This window comes from Falco rusticolus, chromosome 7 (genome assembly GCF_015220075.1).
Source record: "Falco rusticolus isolate bFalRus1 chromosome 7, bFalRus1.pri, whole genome shotgun sequence".
In the NCBI taxonomy this organism is placed as follows: domain Eukaryota; kingdom Metazoa; phylum Chordata; class Aves; order Falconiformes; family Falconidae; genus Falco; species Falco rusticolus.
Genome location: NC_051193.1, coordinates 55,400,157 through 55,419,841, shown reverse-complemented (window position 1 = coordinate 55,419,841; position 19,685 = coordinate 55,400,157). Strand labels below are relative to the sequence as shown.

Genomic DNA, 19,685 nt, shown 5'->3' with positions numbered 1-19,685 from the left:
TCTCCTGCTCACTTGAATTCAAGCGATCTGTTGTTTATTCCTGTGCTGCACATGAGAAGCACAAAGCAAACGAATCTTTTGAAATGTGCAGCTAGCTTGTCTGCAGGCGGTTTTACTTTCCCTACTAGAAGCAGACAGATTGTACACAGCACATACAACTAAAACCCTGCTTTGTGGGCAGTGTAGACCAGGAGGGGACCACTCTGTTGCAGCGGTAAGCAGGACCCTTCCATCTCGCCCTTGCCAGTAAGCAGTATTAGAATGCCCAGTGCCCATTTGCAAGCCTGGCAGTAGGAACACTTCCTGAGCAGTTTTGAACAGCGTAACATGTAACTTGTTATATTCATAGTAGTTTGGTAAGTGGTTGAGATTTACCTTCGTTTAACATCTATAGAAAACTGAGTTACGTATTTTGGTTTTTTAGTAAGATTACAGGGAACTTGTAATTGTGGATATTTGGTATGAATTGGCAGAAGACCTGTCCCCCAAGTTCCTATCTTCACCTGGCTTTCAACTCAGGGTACTTCCCAATATATTTAAGAGAGATGTAGACAGCTGCAGCTGCATGCTCAGTTAAGATGCCATTTCATATCAATTCAAGTTGACCCAAGTCAGTGATCCAGTGCTATCTTCATTTTCTAACCTTGGCTGTGCATTTCTACTCAGTCCTTGTGCTAACACCAGGACTTATCTGACTGCTGAGGGAGATGACTAACTGGTAGATTAGTGAAAAAGAAATCCTGACAAAACCCAAAAAGCTCTAGGGTGCTGGTGGCCTAGTTGAAGCCACATACACCTTTCATGTGAAAGTAATAGCTGTATGCTGAGACCTCTTCCTTTGGTGGTGGTGTTTGTGTATTACAAATGCCATGAGGCAAAGGCAAAGTCCAGTCCCATGGGAGCAGGCTGCTACAAAATATTTTTTAGCCGCTTTATCATGATATTTTTTCCTCCCTCAGGGAAGAGAAACTCAGGAATGGACATGGAGAAAGTTGTGGACTGAATGAATGACAAAGTTGTGAGAAGGTGTTAGGCAACCTAAGTAGATGATCACAACCAAAAATGTGTTTCACTTGTGGGTCTCAAGACACAATTTGTGAAATTCAAACTTGTATGTCCTCATATACATAAATATCTCTGCTATACAGAAAAGTTGGGATTTTTTTAAAAAATCTTGTGGAATTAAAACACTGATTGATGCATGTGCTTGTCTATCATATATGTGCAACATTATCAAAAGACAGTAGGAGAAATTACTAGTTTATGAATTGTCCTATAACATAAATTAGCAAAATACATTTATGGCATGTAGGAAAATTTACAGGAAGACCCAGGAAATGATGCTGCCACCTATTTATACCACACAGTACCTCTTAAATTACCGGATTACTTTTTAGTTTTGATAGATTATGTTGTGCTTGTTTCACTTCCAGTTGTTCCCAGTTATGGGAACATTCAGTGTTGGGCGGTATGAAAACTACTTGGTTTCTCAGAACGACCATACAGTGGTGATTCATGGCAGGTAGCATAAAGATACAACTTTAGAAAAGAAAGGGAAAGAAAACTGGCTGTTTCTGTCTGCATATCTTGTTCTCTCTCTCTATTAATTGGACATTAATGTTGTTTAAACAGGAGTAAAGAGTTCTTATTTTCAGAATCTCTGCTCTCAGATGTATGCACCTTCATTTAGAGAAATTGTGTTAACCCATTTGAAACAAAAGTCCTTTTAAAGCTCAGTCACATGCAGTGAGACACAGTTGAGAGTTGTGAAAGAGACCGCTGAGCTACTGGCACCAATGTACATCATACAGTCAACATAAGCCTATCAAACTTTAATATGCTCATCTTTCCACTGACTGCCATGACTAATGTTTTTAATTTCTAGATTTCTGTCTGTGTTTGTGGGAGGATGTCATGGCTATCCTCATCCCCATTTTTAAAAAAGCTTAGTACTAAATAAAACCACACCTAAATGGAAATAATTCAAAATAGTTGCTTCAAAAACTGTGGAGATTTCACTCATTAAGAATATCTATGTTGTAATTACTTCAGTCTGATTGCACATCTTTATAGGTCTTCATCACAGATTCAGCCGCTGGATTTTCTGAAGGTCCACATGAGGCAACACTGGTAAAAAAATTAAAAAAGGAAGCAGAATATTCCTGCTAGTTAATAGGAAAGATAGGAGTCTACGATGAGCTAGACGAAATCAAAAACTCTGAGAAGCTAATGTTGCAATATTGTTTTAGAGGGAATTTGGGGGATGCTTCACCAGAAGCGGCTGTGCGTGAGGGATAAAACAGGGATAGTTTGGGACCAAACAGACAAAAAATGCTAATAATAGTTTATGCTTCTCTCTCAAAATTGCTGTCACTGAGGAAAGTTTGGAAATGAGAACCCAGACCTCTTAAAATAGAAGACAAAAGAACATCAAAGAAAGTCACATGTTTTGGGAGACCTGCCTTCTACTTTTCCAAGAAATAGGTCTAATGGTACTGGATCTGGAAATCCCTGCAGGTCACAGGACTGAAGGGTGATGTGCTCAGAGAGACACAGCAGGTCACACAGAGACACCCACACAGACACAGACACACACTACATGCAGTACGCAGTCCCACTCAGGCTACACAGCTTCCACGGCAATGGCCACATCCAGTGGGAAACTGCATTCCTGGGCAGCTGCTGGTCATGCTCATAGCGGGCACCAGTCAGCACAACACAACCCACCTATTCCACATTCCCTTTGTAATTTATTAAAAATACCATGAACAGCCTGGATTTTTGGCTCAACCAGGCTCCGGGAGCAGGTACCCTCCAGGCGCACACCCCTGGGGCAGGGCTGAGGGCGACCACTGTGCAAAATGAGGGCCACGGAGCCCTGCAGTCATGGCCTACGCCACCTCAGGCGGATTTTCACAGTCTGGAATACAGTGAGATCCCAGAAACACTGCAGAGGTCCAGGCCTAAAAACCTGCTTTTTTAAACCGTCTCGCAGAGGAGGCGTGAGGCAGGCCGCAAGGGCGGGCGGCGGGGCTGGCTCCCCAGGCACAAGCCGTGTCTGGAGCCCCAGGGGCGGCCATGGGCTCTCCCGGCCCTGTATTTCTCCAGGCGGCCGGTACCTGACGGCGGGTGAGCCGCCTGCAGCGGACTGTGGTCTGGGGCCAAACGCGGGGCAGGGCAGCAGGGCCAGCCGCAGGGCCGGCACTCGAGCCCCGCCAGGGAGGAGTGAGGCAGCCTGGCCACCCCTGGCTAAGGGAGGAAAGCTGCCGGCCTGTGTGGCAGGTCACGGGTGGCGCAGGGCGGCCCCACAGCCCCTCCGAGCGGCGGAGGCAGCTGCCGGGAGTGGGCGGGGGCAGCCCGGGGCCTCCCGCGGGGCGCGGAGCCGGCGGCGGCGGAACGTAGCGGCGGGCGCAGGTTGCGGCGGGCCGGTTTGAGCAGGGCACAGCGCGGCGCGGCGGGCCGCGGTGCCAGCATGAGGGAGCTGGCGCCCGGCGCGAAGATGGAGTGCGACATCTTGGACGCGCTGGAGGCCTTGGGGTAATCGGGGAGCTGCAGTGGCTCCCCCTTGGCGGGGCGAGGGGCCGAGGGAAGCCCGCCGCCGCGCCACCCGGCCGTGCGCCGACAGGGGCCCCTTCGCTGCGGGCGTGAGGCCGGGCCGGAGGCGGCGGGGGGACGGGCCTCGCGTTCCGGCGGGTGCTGGGGGAGGCCCGGCGGCGGCCCTGGCTGGGCCTTCTGCCTCGCTCGGGAGGCCGGGTCGCCCGGGCTGTGATGGAGGGAGGCAAAGGACGCGCGGCTGCGTGGGCGTTGCTTGGGGTCCGCAGGGTGTGAGAGCGCTGGGGCGAGCGGTGGGGCCGGGGCTGCCACCGGCCGGACTGCCCGCCCCCTCCGTTCGTGCCTGCCTGCCTCCCGTGAGGGCGCTTCAGCTGCAACAGAGCAGAAAAAATGTAAAATTTGGGTTAATTTTCAGTTATCTTATTGCTAGTACTCTAGGGCAGTGAGTTGTTAATGTTGGAAGGAAATCTCTTTGACTAAACACTTGAATTAATACTTTAATTCTTGCTTGTTTGACACCTATTGAGGCGTGAAACTGTTTTCCTGTACATGTGATATGTGAAAATGCCAGCCTCCTATTTGCTGACAAATAATTTTGCTTGTAAATTACCACTTTTTTTTTGTTGTTGCGTTTAAAAAAGATCTGAATTATTTCTCGACAAAAGTAACTTACAAAGATTAATTTCTTTCAGAGTAGTTGCTTACCAGCTTATAGTAAAATTATTTTTAAAATGGGTATGTTTTATGTTAAACTTGCTTCTTATCACGATGTTTTTCTCTGCGCAGGTACACGGGTCCACTGTTGGAGGAGGAAGCCCTGAACAAAGCAGCAGAAAATGGATTATCTTCCCCAGAATTTTTTGAGCTTTGTGTTTGGTTAGGTTCCCAAATAAAGTCACTTTGTAATATGGAAGAAAGCATCACTTCAACAGATGGTATATGAATGTTAATTTATTAAAGCAATTTAGTGTATGTTCAAGTGGATTTAGACCCATACTGTTCAACACTGTAGTCTCACTATTAGCTGAAATTTAGAAGATAGCTGGAAGATAGCCAAACTGAGACTGATAATATTTCTGTGCATGTGGCTCTTAGATTAAAGTCTTGTCCTTAAAGACAAGAAAGAAAAGAGAGAAAAAAAAAGATGCTTTTGAGTTGGTTTTCTATCTACATAAATATAAAAAGTACATTCATACATCCCCTGAGTGGTAGTTATATATAATCATATTTTGATGGCTTAAATTGCAGTGTCTGGTATTTTCAGCTAGTTGATCCAGTGCAGTGTGCCATTCAGCACTGTGTGTAGATACGCAAGTTGCTTGTTAGTGCTACCTGATTTTTTCTGTTGAGTGTTGGAACTTCAGTGAGATGTTATATTGCTTGTGTTTTCACAAAAAAAGTAGTAAAACTAAAAATGACCATTGAAAATAATGGGCTCATGACTCCTGTAACTTGTTCATCAGAAAATTAATTACATTGATATGCTGTTTTGTGACATAAGCTGTTGAGTTCCTAGTGATGTTCGTTTGCATTCATGTCTTCAAAGACTGCTGTAGCATCGCCTTCTTGTTCAAAGTATGGGTGCAGTATTGCTGTAGCTATTAAAAGGCTTGTCTGCTTGTATGTAGGACTTCCTTAAGCATAAGAAAATATTACTAGGGTGGTAAGTGGGAAATCTTTCTCTGGGCTATTGAAACCTGCAATTGAATTGTATAAATTAAGAAAATTAGATTCAGATTTTATGTTTCTGTAAAAAGCCATTAGCTTTGCGTTTATTTATTCCCATAGGTGATAAAGATATAGAGAGCTTCCAGCTTGAGATTAGTGGCTTTCTGAGAGAAATGGCTTGTCCATATATGTCACTTACATCTGGAGACATCAAGGACAGATTAAGAGAGAAAGAAGATTGTCTTAAACTCCTTTGTAAGTTATAATTTACATTTTTCCCGTTTATAATACAGGTTTTTTATATACATCCTCCACTGTTACTGTATAATTTACATTGAATAGGTCTTTATGTATATTTGAGTGTATATGTACAACCATTACAACCTAGCTGAGCATGCATCAGCTGCTCAGGGGTGCAGAAATGGAAAATAGAAAACTATTTTAGTAGAAACTAAAACTTCTTTGTGAAGTATGGGTCAGCCTCCTGAGGCCTCCTGATCGCTTTCTTGATCCACTTCCAGCTCAGCTGAAACTGAGACCTTGCTTGCCATGTTTCTGAGAGATTTCTGGGCAGCTTAAAAGAAAATGCTACATGTTTTGAAGGTGCTGAAAGCAGGATTGAGAGAAGCAAAATCTACGCTTAAGCTGGACTTGGTCGAAGGTGTAGCAGCAGGAACCAGTGTGATAATATGAAACTAGCCAAAGAACTAGGGGTCTGGTGGCAGAAGTGGGTTAAGCAGTTAAATATGATGTGTAGGCTAAAGGTAGGAAGTCAGGTGAGAATTAGTTCAGAGTGGGAAACTGATACTAACCTGTCCAGGAGAGAACTGAGAAAGAGTCTCCCTTTTATCATTGTTGTCTTATAAATGTGTATATTGTATTTGTATATAAGAAGGGATGCAGAAAGATTTGAGTGTCTCTAAATCTGCCATTATTACACTTTTCTCTCTAGTATTTCTAAGTACAGAACTTCAGGCTTTAAAGATACTGCACAGCAAGAAAATTAAAGGCTCTCATTTGGAAAAGCACAATGAAATTCATCAGGAAGTGCAAGCTATTTGCGATGCACTGGGCCTGCCAAACTCCTCGACTTCTGATATTCCTCCCTTGTTAACCAATGTGGAACAAAAGGTATGGGCTTTTATGTGTTCTCTCTGTTGTTAAACTGTAAGCATAATCTCTTTAAGCATATATCTTAGAGTTAAGGGGCCAACAGCCTGATCTATAAAAGCCCTATCTGACAAGTGCACAGAATTTTTTATTCTGAAAGCCAGCTTAGTGTTTGAATTGTTTCAGTTATGAGGTGAAGTATTTCAAGTACGTCGCATCCGCAGGGAGATGCTGATGAGGCATACTTTGCCATGCAAAAGGTATGAGTTGAAGTAAGTTAGTTTTCCTGTTACCCATTCAGGTGTGCTGCAGCAAGGAGAAGACTTTGGGTAATAACTGATTGAGTGTTTATGTACCTGTAGTCATTTCTGGCATGTATTTAAATTTAATAGCCAAAACCTAAATTTTTGCTTTTCAGTTTATGAATTTCTAAATTGCAAGTATTGATTTGTTAGTGCCATTTCCTTAGTTGTAGAAGAGGATGAAAATGTCTGAATTACCAGTGAATAAGCCAATTTAAACCATACTCAACAGGATAGCTCTTTCAGTTGTGTCCCACCGGTTTCTAACTGATGTGATCTTTAGTCTGACTTCCTCACTGCAGAATGTAAATAGGCTCTTGGGGTGGAATTTATCTTCTGTCAGGCAGCTAGAAGTTCTGCTCTTTATTTCTCCCTAGTATTTGGAGAAAGAGTGGGCGACCAATCTCTAAGAATTACAGGAGATACGTGGAATGAATCTGTCTGCTGCTGAGTCTTTGAGTTTAGTAATTTTACGTGATTATGCTTCTTTATTTTTCTTCCTCCTCTTCTCATCAACAGCAGGCAGTTGAACATTCAGTGGTTTCGGGGAGAGGGCTTGTTACTTGCATGGTTTTCTTACATTTGTATAACTTTAGCGTGACAAGATGAAACCTTTCAATACATTCATTTATAAAAAGCAGCATCCAGGTGGCTGAAGGCCTATTCCTGCACCATTAACTGTGCTTGATCTATTTAATTCTAATGAAATCTTTATATCCAGTCTTTCCGTTAAATATTTTTGAAAGGATAAAGATACAATCCTAGCACTGTGTTCTCTGGATTAAAAAGTCAGTTTTACAAGTAATAACTAATTGATTGAAACTTGCCTAGTACTGTTGCTCTCCCTCTGGGTGTTAGCTGTGTTTATATTCATGGGGGTTTGTGGGCTGCAGCCATGGGTAGTGGCCTTCCTTGCTCACTTCCTTGCTTCAGTTGAGTACAGCTTAAGTTTCATCCCATGTTAAAGGGGTAGGACTCTAGTTCTGCAACTGCAAGACAGCAAAACCAGATCTGATGGGCCAGTTCCTTCACACACACATAGAGAGTCTAGAAAGTTTTCTTTGAGTTACTAGACTCCTGCCACCTTTTGCAAAGTCCAGGATTTCTTTTCATAAGGGATCAGTGTCTTGAGTTGGTGTGTAGGGTGTTACTGTTACAGTTTATGTAAACTGTTCCAGTTTTGTAAGTACTAAAATGAGCTGAATCTTTAAAGCATGTTATCTTTTTTTTTCCCCCCAAATAATACTGTCTGCGCTGTTTTGCAATTGTTTTCAGGTCTGTCGGTTCCACAGTAGTTATACGACTTGTACTCACTTCATACTGTAGAAAGGCGGCAAGACTAGTTTGTTCCTCTTCTGCGACTCCAGATTAGTAGTGTAATTTGTTCTCTGCATGTTTCATCCCTTACAAACAAAGGATTTATTTTTTCCTACTTCTCAGGAGATTTTTGTAGAATTTCTACCATATGTTTCCTTGGCCTTCATCCCTCCCTTTAATATCGGACAGGCTCAGAGTTACTCTGATACAGTACAGAGTTAGACACATTCGTAGCTGTAGCTGTGTTAGATCAGTGATACCACCAATCGGAATTCCTTTGCTTTGTACACTTTTTTCAGTGCTATTTGTTGCTCTTTTTAGATTCTCACAAAAATTCACTTGAAATTATTGATTTCCTTTTCTAAATATTTTGTTGCTTTTGATTTAATTAGGTTCCATGTGAAATTGCACTGTGGGTTTTTAGTATTATACTATATCATTTGTAATAGACACTTACATACCTATCTAGTATTTTTGTTGAATTTGCAAATGTATCTGCAGCATTTCAACATGTCTACTCTTTGTCTCTGTCTAGCATCTTCAACATTGTCAGTAGCTGTGGGAATAGTTCTGAGAATAGTTGGGCTGTGCAGCAGCAGTCTACCAAAGGGACAGATCACACATTGTATTTTGGTATGGACATTAGCACGTTGATTGTTTTTAATAATTTGTCAGTTTATTTAAAAGACTAGTATAAAATCAGGATTTCTTTCTTCATTCAGACTATGAGTTTTATAGTAGCAGTCACGGGAAGTACCTTTGGAATTTGCATCTCCTGTAATAAACTGGGGGGGTGGTTGTCAACATACTTAAGAAAATGTGAGAGATGAAATGACAGTGTTACAGCCTCCTATCGCTAAATATATTTTATTCTATAGCATTGAAAAACTAATAGTAATTTTGTAGTTATTTGGGTTTTTTTTTTTAATGTTGTTCCCTTGTAAAGTATGTTTACAAAGGGTAACTCTGGGAGGCATTCTGGAATTCAGTACCAAAATCCCCGTAAATTCTAAATGACCATTCATCAGAGATTCAGAAAGGTTTATGCCGGTATTGTGCTTTGTAACTCATGCTCACATCTGGCTTTTTTCCTGTCAAGGTAGTGTGCATTTCACACCTAATTACAAAGTGACATTCTAATAGTGTTTATTTGAAAGACTTCTTAATATATTTTTCAAAAGACCAACAAAAGGTGCATATTATTTGTTTTCTAGAACATTTTTAATTTGTAGAGAATGAAAAGAAACTATAAAGGGCTAGCAAAGAAACTAAATCAGAACTAAGCTAAAAGAACATTTAAGTGAAATACTTTAAAAATATTTGGGAATACTTCCTAGAATTTATTCATATTTGGTGTGTGCTTTTAACTGTTGGTGTTTAAAAATTTTGCAGACATAATTAGGCCTGTATGTGAAATATCAGTGGAGTTACAGGGAGCAAGATGAAAGAGTTGTTCTGTTCACCAGGCATAAAGGTCAAACAGAAATGTCTTTGAAGTTAGTTAAATATTGAAATTAAAATGATCTGCAGGTAAATGGAAGACAGGTAGAGGGTGGCTTAAAAATATTTTGTGCTTAAGATTTTAGGTGATCTTTCTGCAGTTGTGCAGTATGCCTCATGACTAATCAAGACAGTGTTCCTTCCTTAAAGCGTTGCTAGTTTAACTTAAATTAATAACATGCCACCTCTCTCCAGGTAAGGTTTTTTCAAAATCTTGGAAACCCTGGAGGTGCGTGCGTGTATGATGTTTATCTGTGCAAATGGTGTTAAGCATAAAATTACTACTCGCTTTTGACAGAGGGTAAAGATAATAAATATATGGAACGCAATAGTGAAACATGAGCTATAATTTTTTTAAGTAGTATAGACTTATAAAACAGATGAGAAATTTCATGTTCAATACATAAAGATATGCTGTATTTGGTAACAACAGAATAACTATATTTTTATACAGCAGATTTTGAAGTCAATGTTTTTGTCTCAAACAAATCCAGTAACTGATTCATTCTCAAACTGTTTTTAGAGGGTGTGTGAACTTCCAAAGCAGTCCTTTAAATATTTAATGTTACCAAGGTCAGTGACACAGTATGTCCAGTAGTGAAGTATATTTATCTCCATCTAGCTTTTAATTAGTTGGTTTGCTTTTTACAGCTGAGGGTGTGAGAACTTTGTGATGATTTGGCTGTTGCAGTTTGTTTTACATTTCTATGAGTATGTTTTCACTGCTCTTTCTATCTGGGCACTGCTTTTAGTGTTGTTCCCACTTACACATACGGACTTCTTTCTGGGTTTTGGTTGTAGTGGTGATTTTTCTTAAAACTCCTGCTTATCCTTTTTAACGTAGGGCAACTGTTACATTTAAGAATGTGGGTTATAGCATAGATTCTTGCATCAGTTATTTTCTCGTCTTCTGGTGGAAGATGCTTATGTCAAAGCTCTTGTGCTCCTAGTTCTGTCATCAGTCAAGGCTGGACAATGTGTTCTGCAGCGGTAAGGCGGCTCAGCTCATGTCACCATTATAGCTGCAGGATATGCACTCGGAGCCCGGCTGATGGCAGTGAGGGAGTAAAGTGGAGATGCAGTCGTTTGGGCATGACTACAGTATGTCACAAACATGAACGTAGACCAGTTCTTCAGTGACAAGATTCTTCCTTAAGTGTTAACTTGATTAATAAACCTGTCACTGGATAAAATTACATAGGTATTCTCTAACCTGGAAATAAAAGGTTGCAGAAATTTGGGAGCAGTTTCCCAGTCAGTAAAGGATTGTTTCATTTAGCTGCTCTTGTTTCATCTAGTTCTGATTTTCACTGATTCTCTTAATTGTTCTCTCTAAACTTCCTTTCATTTTTCAGTTTATGGAAATCAGGAATATGTAGTGCTGGGTTAGGTCTTTTAATTGTGATTGACTTGTGGCAGAATGTGTGGCTTTTGTATGTGAAGCCCAGTGTTGTATTAACCACTTAGCTGCCCTTGCAGCTGCAAACTTGCTGTAATTCTAATCTCTAGATAGTATTTAGCATCACTGGTTTCCAGATTTTCTTCCACTCTGTAGCTATGAATGACATTGAGAATTTGTTTTGGTTTTCTTGTGTTTCAGCAGCCAGTCTCTTTTGATAGATTCTCTTCCTTTCAACTTGTTAGAACCTTTGAGGTTGTATTTCTGACCTTAGTGGTATACAGATAGACACCTCTTACCTAACAGAATTTTTAATTCATCTGCTGTTTATTCTTTCTTCTATACTAATTAGTGATTTCTCCATCTCTTGCTGTCATGCTGATTTTATTATATTTTTCATTGTTACCTTTATTTTTTCATTCTTCAGACATTTGTTTAAATTCAAGCGTACTTTGTGCTTAGGTACATCTGAATTGTGAAGTAGATTATGAGAAGCATTGTGTACATGCTTCACTAAAATCAGCACAAGTTGGCTATGTTTAGAAGACAGACAAATTGGACAGCCCTGGAGGGCTTTTTGGAAAGAAAATAAAGGTTCTAAAGAAGCAAGAACTAGCAAAGAGGAGCATAGAGATCAGTAGGCTACATGGAACTGAACTTCACCTCTTATTGTAAACTTTTTTTTTTTTATATGGATGGAGTATAACAGCAGGGAAACTAGATGGCCACTTTTCAGAAACTACTAGGCTGTCTTTTCTGCTGGAGTCAAAATACTGGTTTTGCGTAATTTGCTTACTGCACAGTAATTTTTTTACTTCAGACTTTTCCTGGGGGTATTGCATTTTTAACTTGCCACAGTGCTGTCCAAAGGTGATGTAAAAAGAACAAAATATACACCCTGGCTTTCACACAAAATTTGAGATCAGATTTTTTTCCTTAGTATATGCAAAAAAGGGAAAAAGAGATAACTATGAAATCCCCGAAATACGAGAGTTGATTTATCAAGTATTCCTTTTCAAGTAGCTTTCTTTAATCAATTAACTAAGTGCTCTAGAATTTTATTTCTGTCTGAGTTGGTTTTTTTCATAGCGATCACAGAAAATGATACTTCTATAATACATGGAACTCAAAACTCTGACAAGATGAACTAAGATAATACTGGAAGAGTGAGCTTTGAACCATATCTTTATGATAAATTTATTGTAAACACCTGTGTGACTAATGAAATCTTATAATCCTTGCAGATGTATCTAATGGCTGTCCTCAGCTACAGGTTGTAATGTAGATTGTGCACTACCTTAATCCTTCTTTGTGATATCTAAAAGAAAATTAACTCTTGGTTTTAGTCGTTTGACTTGGTTCCCCATAATTATTTATAAAAGCTAATGAAGATTTAGGTCAGGGGTCCTCAAACTTTTTAAACAGGGGCCGGTGTGCGGATGAAGTGGCAGGCAGCCATCTGCGGCTGCTTGGTTTCCACCCCCAACCCCCGGTGGGGGTTGGGGGGGGCAGGGGTGTGTGTCTGTAAATACCGGGGGCTGGATTGAGGACCCGGGGGGGGCCGTATCCAGCCTGCAGGCCATAGTTTGAGGACCCCTGATTTAGGTCTTCTGTGCATCAGAGTGTGTGCAAAGCTTGCAGGATCAGTGATACGCATGCATTCTACTCCAGCTGAAAAATCAGTTGGCTGGAAAGTTATGTACAGGTGTTGTGGGTATTCATGAGTTTTAGAAGAACTGTGCCAAAGGAGGTTCCTTCAAGAGGAGGAGGTGGAGGTTTCTTGTAGTGAGAGAAGAGAATGCAGTGGAGTCTGGAAAGCAGAGAGAGACCATAATGATCAGGGATGAAATTAGGACAAAAACTAATGGAAGAAGTATAAGCAAGGCAGATTTGGAGTGAATGCAAGTGTTAGACATAATGTTAAATGCCAGCAATTACAGGAATAGAAGACAATTAGTGAAAGTGGTTGCATACCCATCATATCCCCTGCCTTTCTTACTAGCACCCATCACCAGATTTTTGTAGCCAAGTCTAGCATTTGGGAACAGAACTCATAGTAGCTTCCAATTTTTACACTTCCTTAGTTGTAGTTACAGCACTTAGTAATAAATAAAATGAGTAATTTAACTAGTCCTACTCCCTCTATGCACTTGATAAATTTGCTACATAGATACTGTTCTGTTATAATTGGGAGGAGAAGTGGTGTACCATAAAATATTTTTGTGTAGAGGTTGGTCACATAGTGAAAGTATTCAGGAAATCTTTGTAATGGATAAGTCAGATGTGTATCTGTGCTATACTTGTAAGATCAAATAGCAAATTGTGATTGCAGAAAATTGTGCTGAAATAAATGTAAATATAATTTGTATTCTGAGAAGTATGTGTTTCGTTTCAGATAAAGGAAATTCTCTCAAAAGTTCAAAATAACCACGTGGGGAAATCACTGCTAACAAAACCTCTGAATTCCGACCAAGTGGTAAAAAAAGTCTCTCCTTTTCTTTTCTGCATTTAACAGGATGGTCAAAATTAATGCATACAGCTTCATCTAACTTTGTCCATTTCACAGTCACTGTTCTATTGCTACATATTAATACTAAAATTTAGTTGCTAAATATTAACAATGCTAATCAGATGCTTCCAGAATTAATGTTATAAAACAGACTTTGGGTTGATTCATCCACTTACTAATTTCCCAAATATTTTGTATATGCATACTACTGTAGCATTACACAGATGCACCCCTAATTCTATACAGTTTATAGTGGTGACCTGGGGATAGACATCTTATTTGCTGAATGGGGTTAGCTTTAAATTGACTTCTATAACTCTATAGATGTGAACATTTGGACTTTTTATTGTAACACTGCAGGAAAGATTGGAAAAAATCAATGATGCGCTTTGCAGTGAGTATGAATGCCGCCGACGTATGTTAATGAAGAGGCTAGATGTGACAGTACAGTCTTTTGGCTGGTCTGATAGAGCAAAGGTAAGCTTGATGCTTTTTTTTTTGCTTCCTGTAGTGGGAATCTGCTACAGTTCCATGGGTCTTGCTACCAAACATACATACTATGTAAATACACTTCAGTTTTGTTTATAACTTCTCCAAGAAGGTTTTGGGGATTGAAAATGTTTTGGCATTTAAATAATTTAGATGATTTTTTTTTTTTAAGCCAAGAGGCAAATTGTTGTCTTTTTTTAATTTATTTGTTAGCTTGCCTTTTTTCCCCACTGTTGAATAGGTTTAGATACCTTTCTCTACTTCAGATGCTGTGGCATTTTTTTGTGGTTTTTTTTAACGTGTTCAGTCCCCAAGACAGGTAAGTGTGCAGACTGAAATGGATCCATAAATGGTGTAGTAACTGCCTAGCAAAACAGTCATGTAAAGAAACAATACCTGTTGTCTGGTCCATCCAAGATCAATTTATTTTTTTTTTTTCTCTGAATGGCGATCATTCTTGATGTTCCCAGAAAGTGTACTTGTTTTTCTTTTTTGTTAAAAAAATGAAACATCAAGGTGTGTTTGGAAAAAATCTTTTCTCTCCCTTTCACGGCTTGCAGAAGTGTTTTGCTCCATTGATACATTTAAATTTTTTTCCACAAATTTACTGTACTTTGAAGCTGCTCTTTTTTAATTACATTTAGAAGTAATTTGTTAAATACGGCTATGTAAAGTTTTTGAGAGAGCAGGCTGGACTCCTAAATTTAGATCTTTAAATATGCTGGAAAACCTCAAAGAATCTGTTTGATGCCAGTGGATAGGAGAATTTCTTTTGTAATGGTGCTAAGTTTCAACATCCGTTAAAACATAATCAACATTTTTGTATAGTAGCTCCTCAGCATGAAGAGAATTGGTAACAGCTGGCATTGTATTTTGTAAGGTAACTTAAATTTTCAGACAGTGTGTGTTCAAATTGAAACTTACAGAGACCAATGCATGGCTTATGGTAAGTGTGTTTCTGTGTTTTATGCCTAGCAAGTAAGTTGCGTTTGATTTTTATCATTTAGGTAAAAACAGATGACATAGCACGAATCTATCAGCCCAAGCGCTACGCGTTATCTCCAAAGTCAACTATTACATTAGCTCACCTTCTTGCTGCTCGAGAAGATTTATCAAAGATCATAAGAACAAGTAGTGGATCAACACGGGAAAATACAGTCTGTGCAATCAACAAGGTATACTTTTTCTTTCTGGGATGCAATAAAAGGACATGGGGATTTACAGACCTATCAAAAGTAATTCTGGAATTATACTCCTTGCTTAATACTTTCATTTCTTTTTGCAAGATACCTGGTGCTTCAAGAAAGGAAGGTTTGCAGCATTCCAGTAGGCATTGCAGCAGCTTCTTTTTTTATCTTATTACACAGTCATTCTTGCAACAGGATGAAACAGTAGTGGGGGCTGTATGTGTGCACATGCATGTGTGTATATGACCTCTTGAGTTCAGTGGAACTGCACGCCTCAAGTTGAGTCTTTCTGGTATCATTTCCTGGGCTACCTGTTTGCAGGATTATGTTGTTCAGTTTGTAAACGAGTGTCTTTAGTTAATCAGTATATTTGAAATTTATGTTTAAAAATTATAAAAGTTTCTGTGGATTTGTTGTTTTGCTGCAAAGTAGATTTATTTGGTTTGGCTAGAGTAATTAATCAACATTGTACTGCTTTCTTGATGATAAAAGCTGGAGTTACTAGTTTCACCACTGTAATGGTGACTAAGCCCATTTTATTTACAGATTTTTCTAAAGTTTTGTGCTTCATTTAGATACACTTTAATATGTTCTGATCCCAAAGATTCTGAAATTTCTTAATTATTGTAGGATCTCAGAGAAAAGTTTTTTTCTTTCTTGAGAGGACTTTTAATTGGAGTGCCTGGGACTGACCAGAGTATGTTAACATTCATCACACAGTGAGTTTAGGAAATTCAAAAGCAGTAGCAAAAAGACCTACTACATTTTTTTTTAAACTCAAAACAACCTATTTTTCCATACAGGTTCTGATGGGGAGAGTACCTGACCGTGGAGGCAGGCCAACAGAGATTGAACCACCTCCTCCCGAAATGCCTCCTTGGCAAAAAAGACAAGAAGGTGGTGGAAGGGGTGGCTGGGGAGGTGGTGGTGGTGGAAGGGGTGGCTGGGGGGGTGGAGGGGGTAGAGGAGGAGGAGGAGGAGGAGGTGGTGGTGGTGGGTTTGGAGGTGGGGGTTTCAGAGGTGGTGGAAGAGGTGGAGGTGGCTTCCAGGGGGGCAGGGGAGGTTATGGGGGCAGGGGAGGTTATGGTGATAGGGGAGGTTATGGTGATCCATATGGTGGAAGAGGAGGGGGAGGATACCGAAGATACTAAAACACTGTAAATATTAAGAGAGTAATTGGCAAAATATAGTGGTGGTGTTTACTGGTATGAGAAATTTAGATATGTTAACTCGGGTTTAGGTTAGAATTAAGTATGACCGTATGAATCATTGCATTAGACCAACTGATGTTGTCATTGAATTCTTTTAGTTAACTGAACAGAACTTTTATACTAAAATGTGATGACTAAAGTCCTTGTTTTTCGTACTGCTCATAGGGTGGTTTTTATGTCATTTTATTTAAAATAAGCCTCAGAAAAATGAATAAAACCCTTTCTAAACAAACAAAAAATACATTATGTAACGTTCAAGCCTCTCCAATTATTGCATGTTGCATGTCCACTCCTCTGCTCCAAAATGCCGTGTAGAAAACAAAATAGGCCTAAGAACCAGATGGAAACACTTGCAGGAGACTCTAAAGTGCTGCTTTCAGGCTTTTTCTCTTCCACCTAGTTTTCATATGGGACGTGTAAACAAATTTTCATGTCAAATGTTAAAATCCTTAAGGCTTTCATCAAAATTATTCAATTGAATTTCTTATTCTTCCAGAATTTCACATAAAAGTAGCATTCTGAACTAATACTCTACAGAAACTAATAAAATTAAGGTTGTTTTGTGTGTTCGTAAATGTATCGTAGACTACTTGAAAGTCAGAGCATATACCGTAAACTCACAATCATGGTGAGTTTTGATAGCGTCTATTTTCATTTTACCTGTTCTCCATTTTATTTGTGTTTCATAGAAATATTTTAAGTAAGATCAGATTGGGCAGGAAACTTATGCAGCCATCGTGTCTCATAAGAGTTCATTTATATATTTCTTCTGAGTCAGGCTTGAGACATAAAGGTTGAATAAGCTGAGCTTCTTGAGAAAGAACATACCAGTTCTTTCCCCCTGCGTGCCACCCTCCCTCCCTTTTTTTTTTTTTTGTCCCCGCCTGCTCTGTGTTCAAGAATGGCCAGCTGCCCAGATAGTAAGGTGTCTCACACAGCAGTTGTCCTTCCTCCGTGACTTTTCTCTCTCTTACTCTGCTAACCCATTGGTCTGGTAACCTGAAAGCAACCATCTTGTTACGGTGTGGGTGCCTTCTCCTTCATAAACAGTATTACTCTAGATGAAGGAGTTAGCTTTCGTACAATTATGGCTCTAAATACATGTAGACAAGAATTTAATTTTAGAGCTCTCAATTAAAGACGGCAGTTTCTGTTGTCCAGCATCTTTTAGATCTCCCCTGTTGTGAGGCCGCTCGTGAGTACAGAGGTGGAACAGAAAGATGATGCCCCAGTATATACTCATGACAGTATTTATCAGGGTCAGGTTACTGCAGAGAGACTTGGCGGTGTCTGTTGATTGCATAGCACAGAAGCCATGAAGCATTTTAATTGAGCATGTAACTGCAGGCTTAACTGCGTGTTGAACTTTAGGATTTGATTTTGGGTTTCTGTTCCACAGTTAACGAGTTCTTTCTGCACAGATTTTCTATTGGTGTCCATGTTTGGTATGCTTTAAAGGTGTTACTTTACCTTCAGGAACACATGCATCATGTGTTTCATAGGCAGCTTTATGCATGAATGTAAAGCTGTTCGAAATCAGTTATTATCTCTTCCAAAAGCCTATGGCAGATTTTAATAAGCCATCACCAGCCTGCCTTCTCATTTGAAATTTTAATCCAGATAAACTTCAGAAGTTTCTCTTCTGTTGTTTCCTCTCTGATCATAGGGTGCTTGAGAATGCTGCTTGTGATGCGGTAGATACAGCATTATGCAAACTTTAAGGTCCCAGCAGCTGCCTAACAAAAAGGGGCAGAAGTTTTCCTTGCTTGAACGTGTTAGCTTGGATGTGAACTCTTGAAATAACGGCTTAACTTCACCCAGCTGCTAGCAGTACAGTTCCTTTGCCAATTTTTTTTCTACATTCCATGCTGGCCTAAGCTGTTGCCAGCTTCTGCATTCAGTATGGAGAGACCCTCATGGATCCTGTGGGAGCACAGTACTGGGTTTCTTGCTGTTGAGCTTGGGTTTTGCCTAATGCTCTGGAATAGCTTGCAAATTGATGACGTAGCAAGTGAGACTGCTGGCCTTGGAGGTGAAGTGTTGGTCAGCAAAGCAATGGAGAGAGCAGTTTTTGACAACCAAAGCCTTGATATAAAATTCTGCTTGCTCATCCCAGTGTTGTGTTTTGGTAGAAGCAATTTACAAACAGCAGGCAAGGATTTAGCTTTACCAAGGAAATATGCTAGGAAAATCAAATGGCTTATCTATACTTAAAGATTTCATCAGTCTTAAGGTGTGCAGTTGTACTGGTTTAGTTGAACTGTTGTAACTGTGGACGTGCCTTGGTGCGTTTACACTCGTCAATTTATCCTGTGTGTAGCAGGCAGGATGGTTCTGAATGAAGTAAACCCTGACGTGAACTAGCTGTGTTGCCCACATGTAATTCTGACAGTTACATTATTTCAGTACCATACTTAAATTATATTTATGTAGACCATGTAAAAGATGAGACATTCAAATAGGTTGGAGGTTTGTTTTTTTTTAATCTGGCCATTTCACTTTTTCTTGAATAATTCCAAAATGTGAAGCCAGTAGTGGAAAACTAAAGTAAGCACCACCACGTTTCAGAGGTATCCTTTTCTGTCCTGTTGTCATAATGTATGCTTTTAATTTATCAAAAGATGCAATAATACCATAGAAATAATTGATTTAAACCTTTTCTCAAAATTTGTATGTTCGTCTTGAAAAAGTATTTTCAAAAATTCTGTTGCAAGTAAAATATTTTCATATACATGTTTGTGAGATTTTTATGTTTATTCACACATAGTGAACATCTACCTGAATATTGTTTTGTTTGATTAAGAATTGGAAAGATAGGTTGGGTTTTTCTTTTTTCAGGATTTGAGAGTCACTTTTGTTAACAGCTGTAAACACTGAGGAATAAAGTACTGTATTTGAAGTTATTTGCATCACTTGTGTAGTGTGATTTGGCTCCACTATCACATGTTCCTCCTATGTTTGTAAGGAATAATTCCTGCTGGTGACTTACAATAGTGATGGAACTTAACTTTTTATGATAAGGAAAAAGAACAGATATATTTATACCAGCATTGAGAAGGCTGGAGATAACAATATAGGAAAAATTCAACAGGCAGGACATGTCACAAATACATCCCTATTACATTGTCTGTGATTACTAAGGAATCTCAGTTAAATTTTTCTTAGTAAAAAAACCCAATGTTATAGATCTGTACAATAATTACTTTTGTCTCTCCATAAAGGAAATATCCTCTAATTACTTCTGAAGTTTCCTTTTCTTAATTTCTGTAATTATGATGTAAAACACAACTACTTTTGTGTGTGCAAGACTGTAGAGTAGATGTGCCCATATAAATAGGAATTCTGGTTTTGGTGGTTAGTCAGCACTCTACGTCTTCATCCCTTGCCTCCCTCAGATGATTGAAGATAACTGAGTAAATGTTCATTAGCCCATGTAAGAAC

The 19,685-nt window shown here is 39.6% G+C and overlaps 1 protein-coding gene across 2 annotated transcripts; it reads left to right on the top strand.

The window, feature by feature from the left end:
• The first annotated feature begins 3,404 nt into the window (after positions 1 to 3,404).
• FAM98B (family with sequence similarity 98 member B) lies at positions 3,405 to 19,147 on the top strand. 2 transcript variants are annotated; one of them, XM_037393410.1, is made up of 8 exons: positions 3,405 to 3,537; positions 4,339 to 4,487; positions 5,341 to 5,475; positions 6,173 to 6,351; positions 13,244 to 13,324; positions 13,718 to 13,834; positions 14,854 to 15,021; positions 15,837 to 19,147. In XM_037393410.1, the coding sequence occupies exons 1-8, from the start codon at positions 3,473 to 3,475 to the stop codon at positions 16,182 to 16,184; spliced, it is 1,242 nt and encodes a 413-aa protein (XP_037249307.1). In that variant the 5' UTR covers positions 3,405 to 3,472; the 3' UTR covers positions 16,185 to 19,147. The 2 variants fall into 2 exon arrangements, with proteins under 2 accessions (XP_037249307.1, XP_037249309.1); XM_037393412.1 differs by lacking the exon at positions 3,405 to 3,537 and adding an exon at positions 3,610 to 3,944.
• The last annotated feature ends 538 nt before the right edge of the window (positions 19,148 to 19,685 follow it).

Bases quoted from the DNA above. Each gene is read 5' to 3' on its own strand.
- FAM98B (XM_037393410.1), top strand. From the start codon at position 3,473: ATGAGGGAGCTGGCGCCCGGCGCGAAGATGGAGTGCGACATCTTGGAC. The intron at 13,835-14,853 runs GTAAGCTTGATG...TTTATCATTTAG, and splicing joins GCTGGTCTGATAGAGCAAAG to GTAAAAACAGATGACATAGC. The intron at 15,022-15,836 runs GTATACTTTTTC...TTTTCCATACAG, and splicing joins CAGTCTGTGCAATCAACAAG to GTTCTGATGGGGAGAGTACC.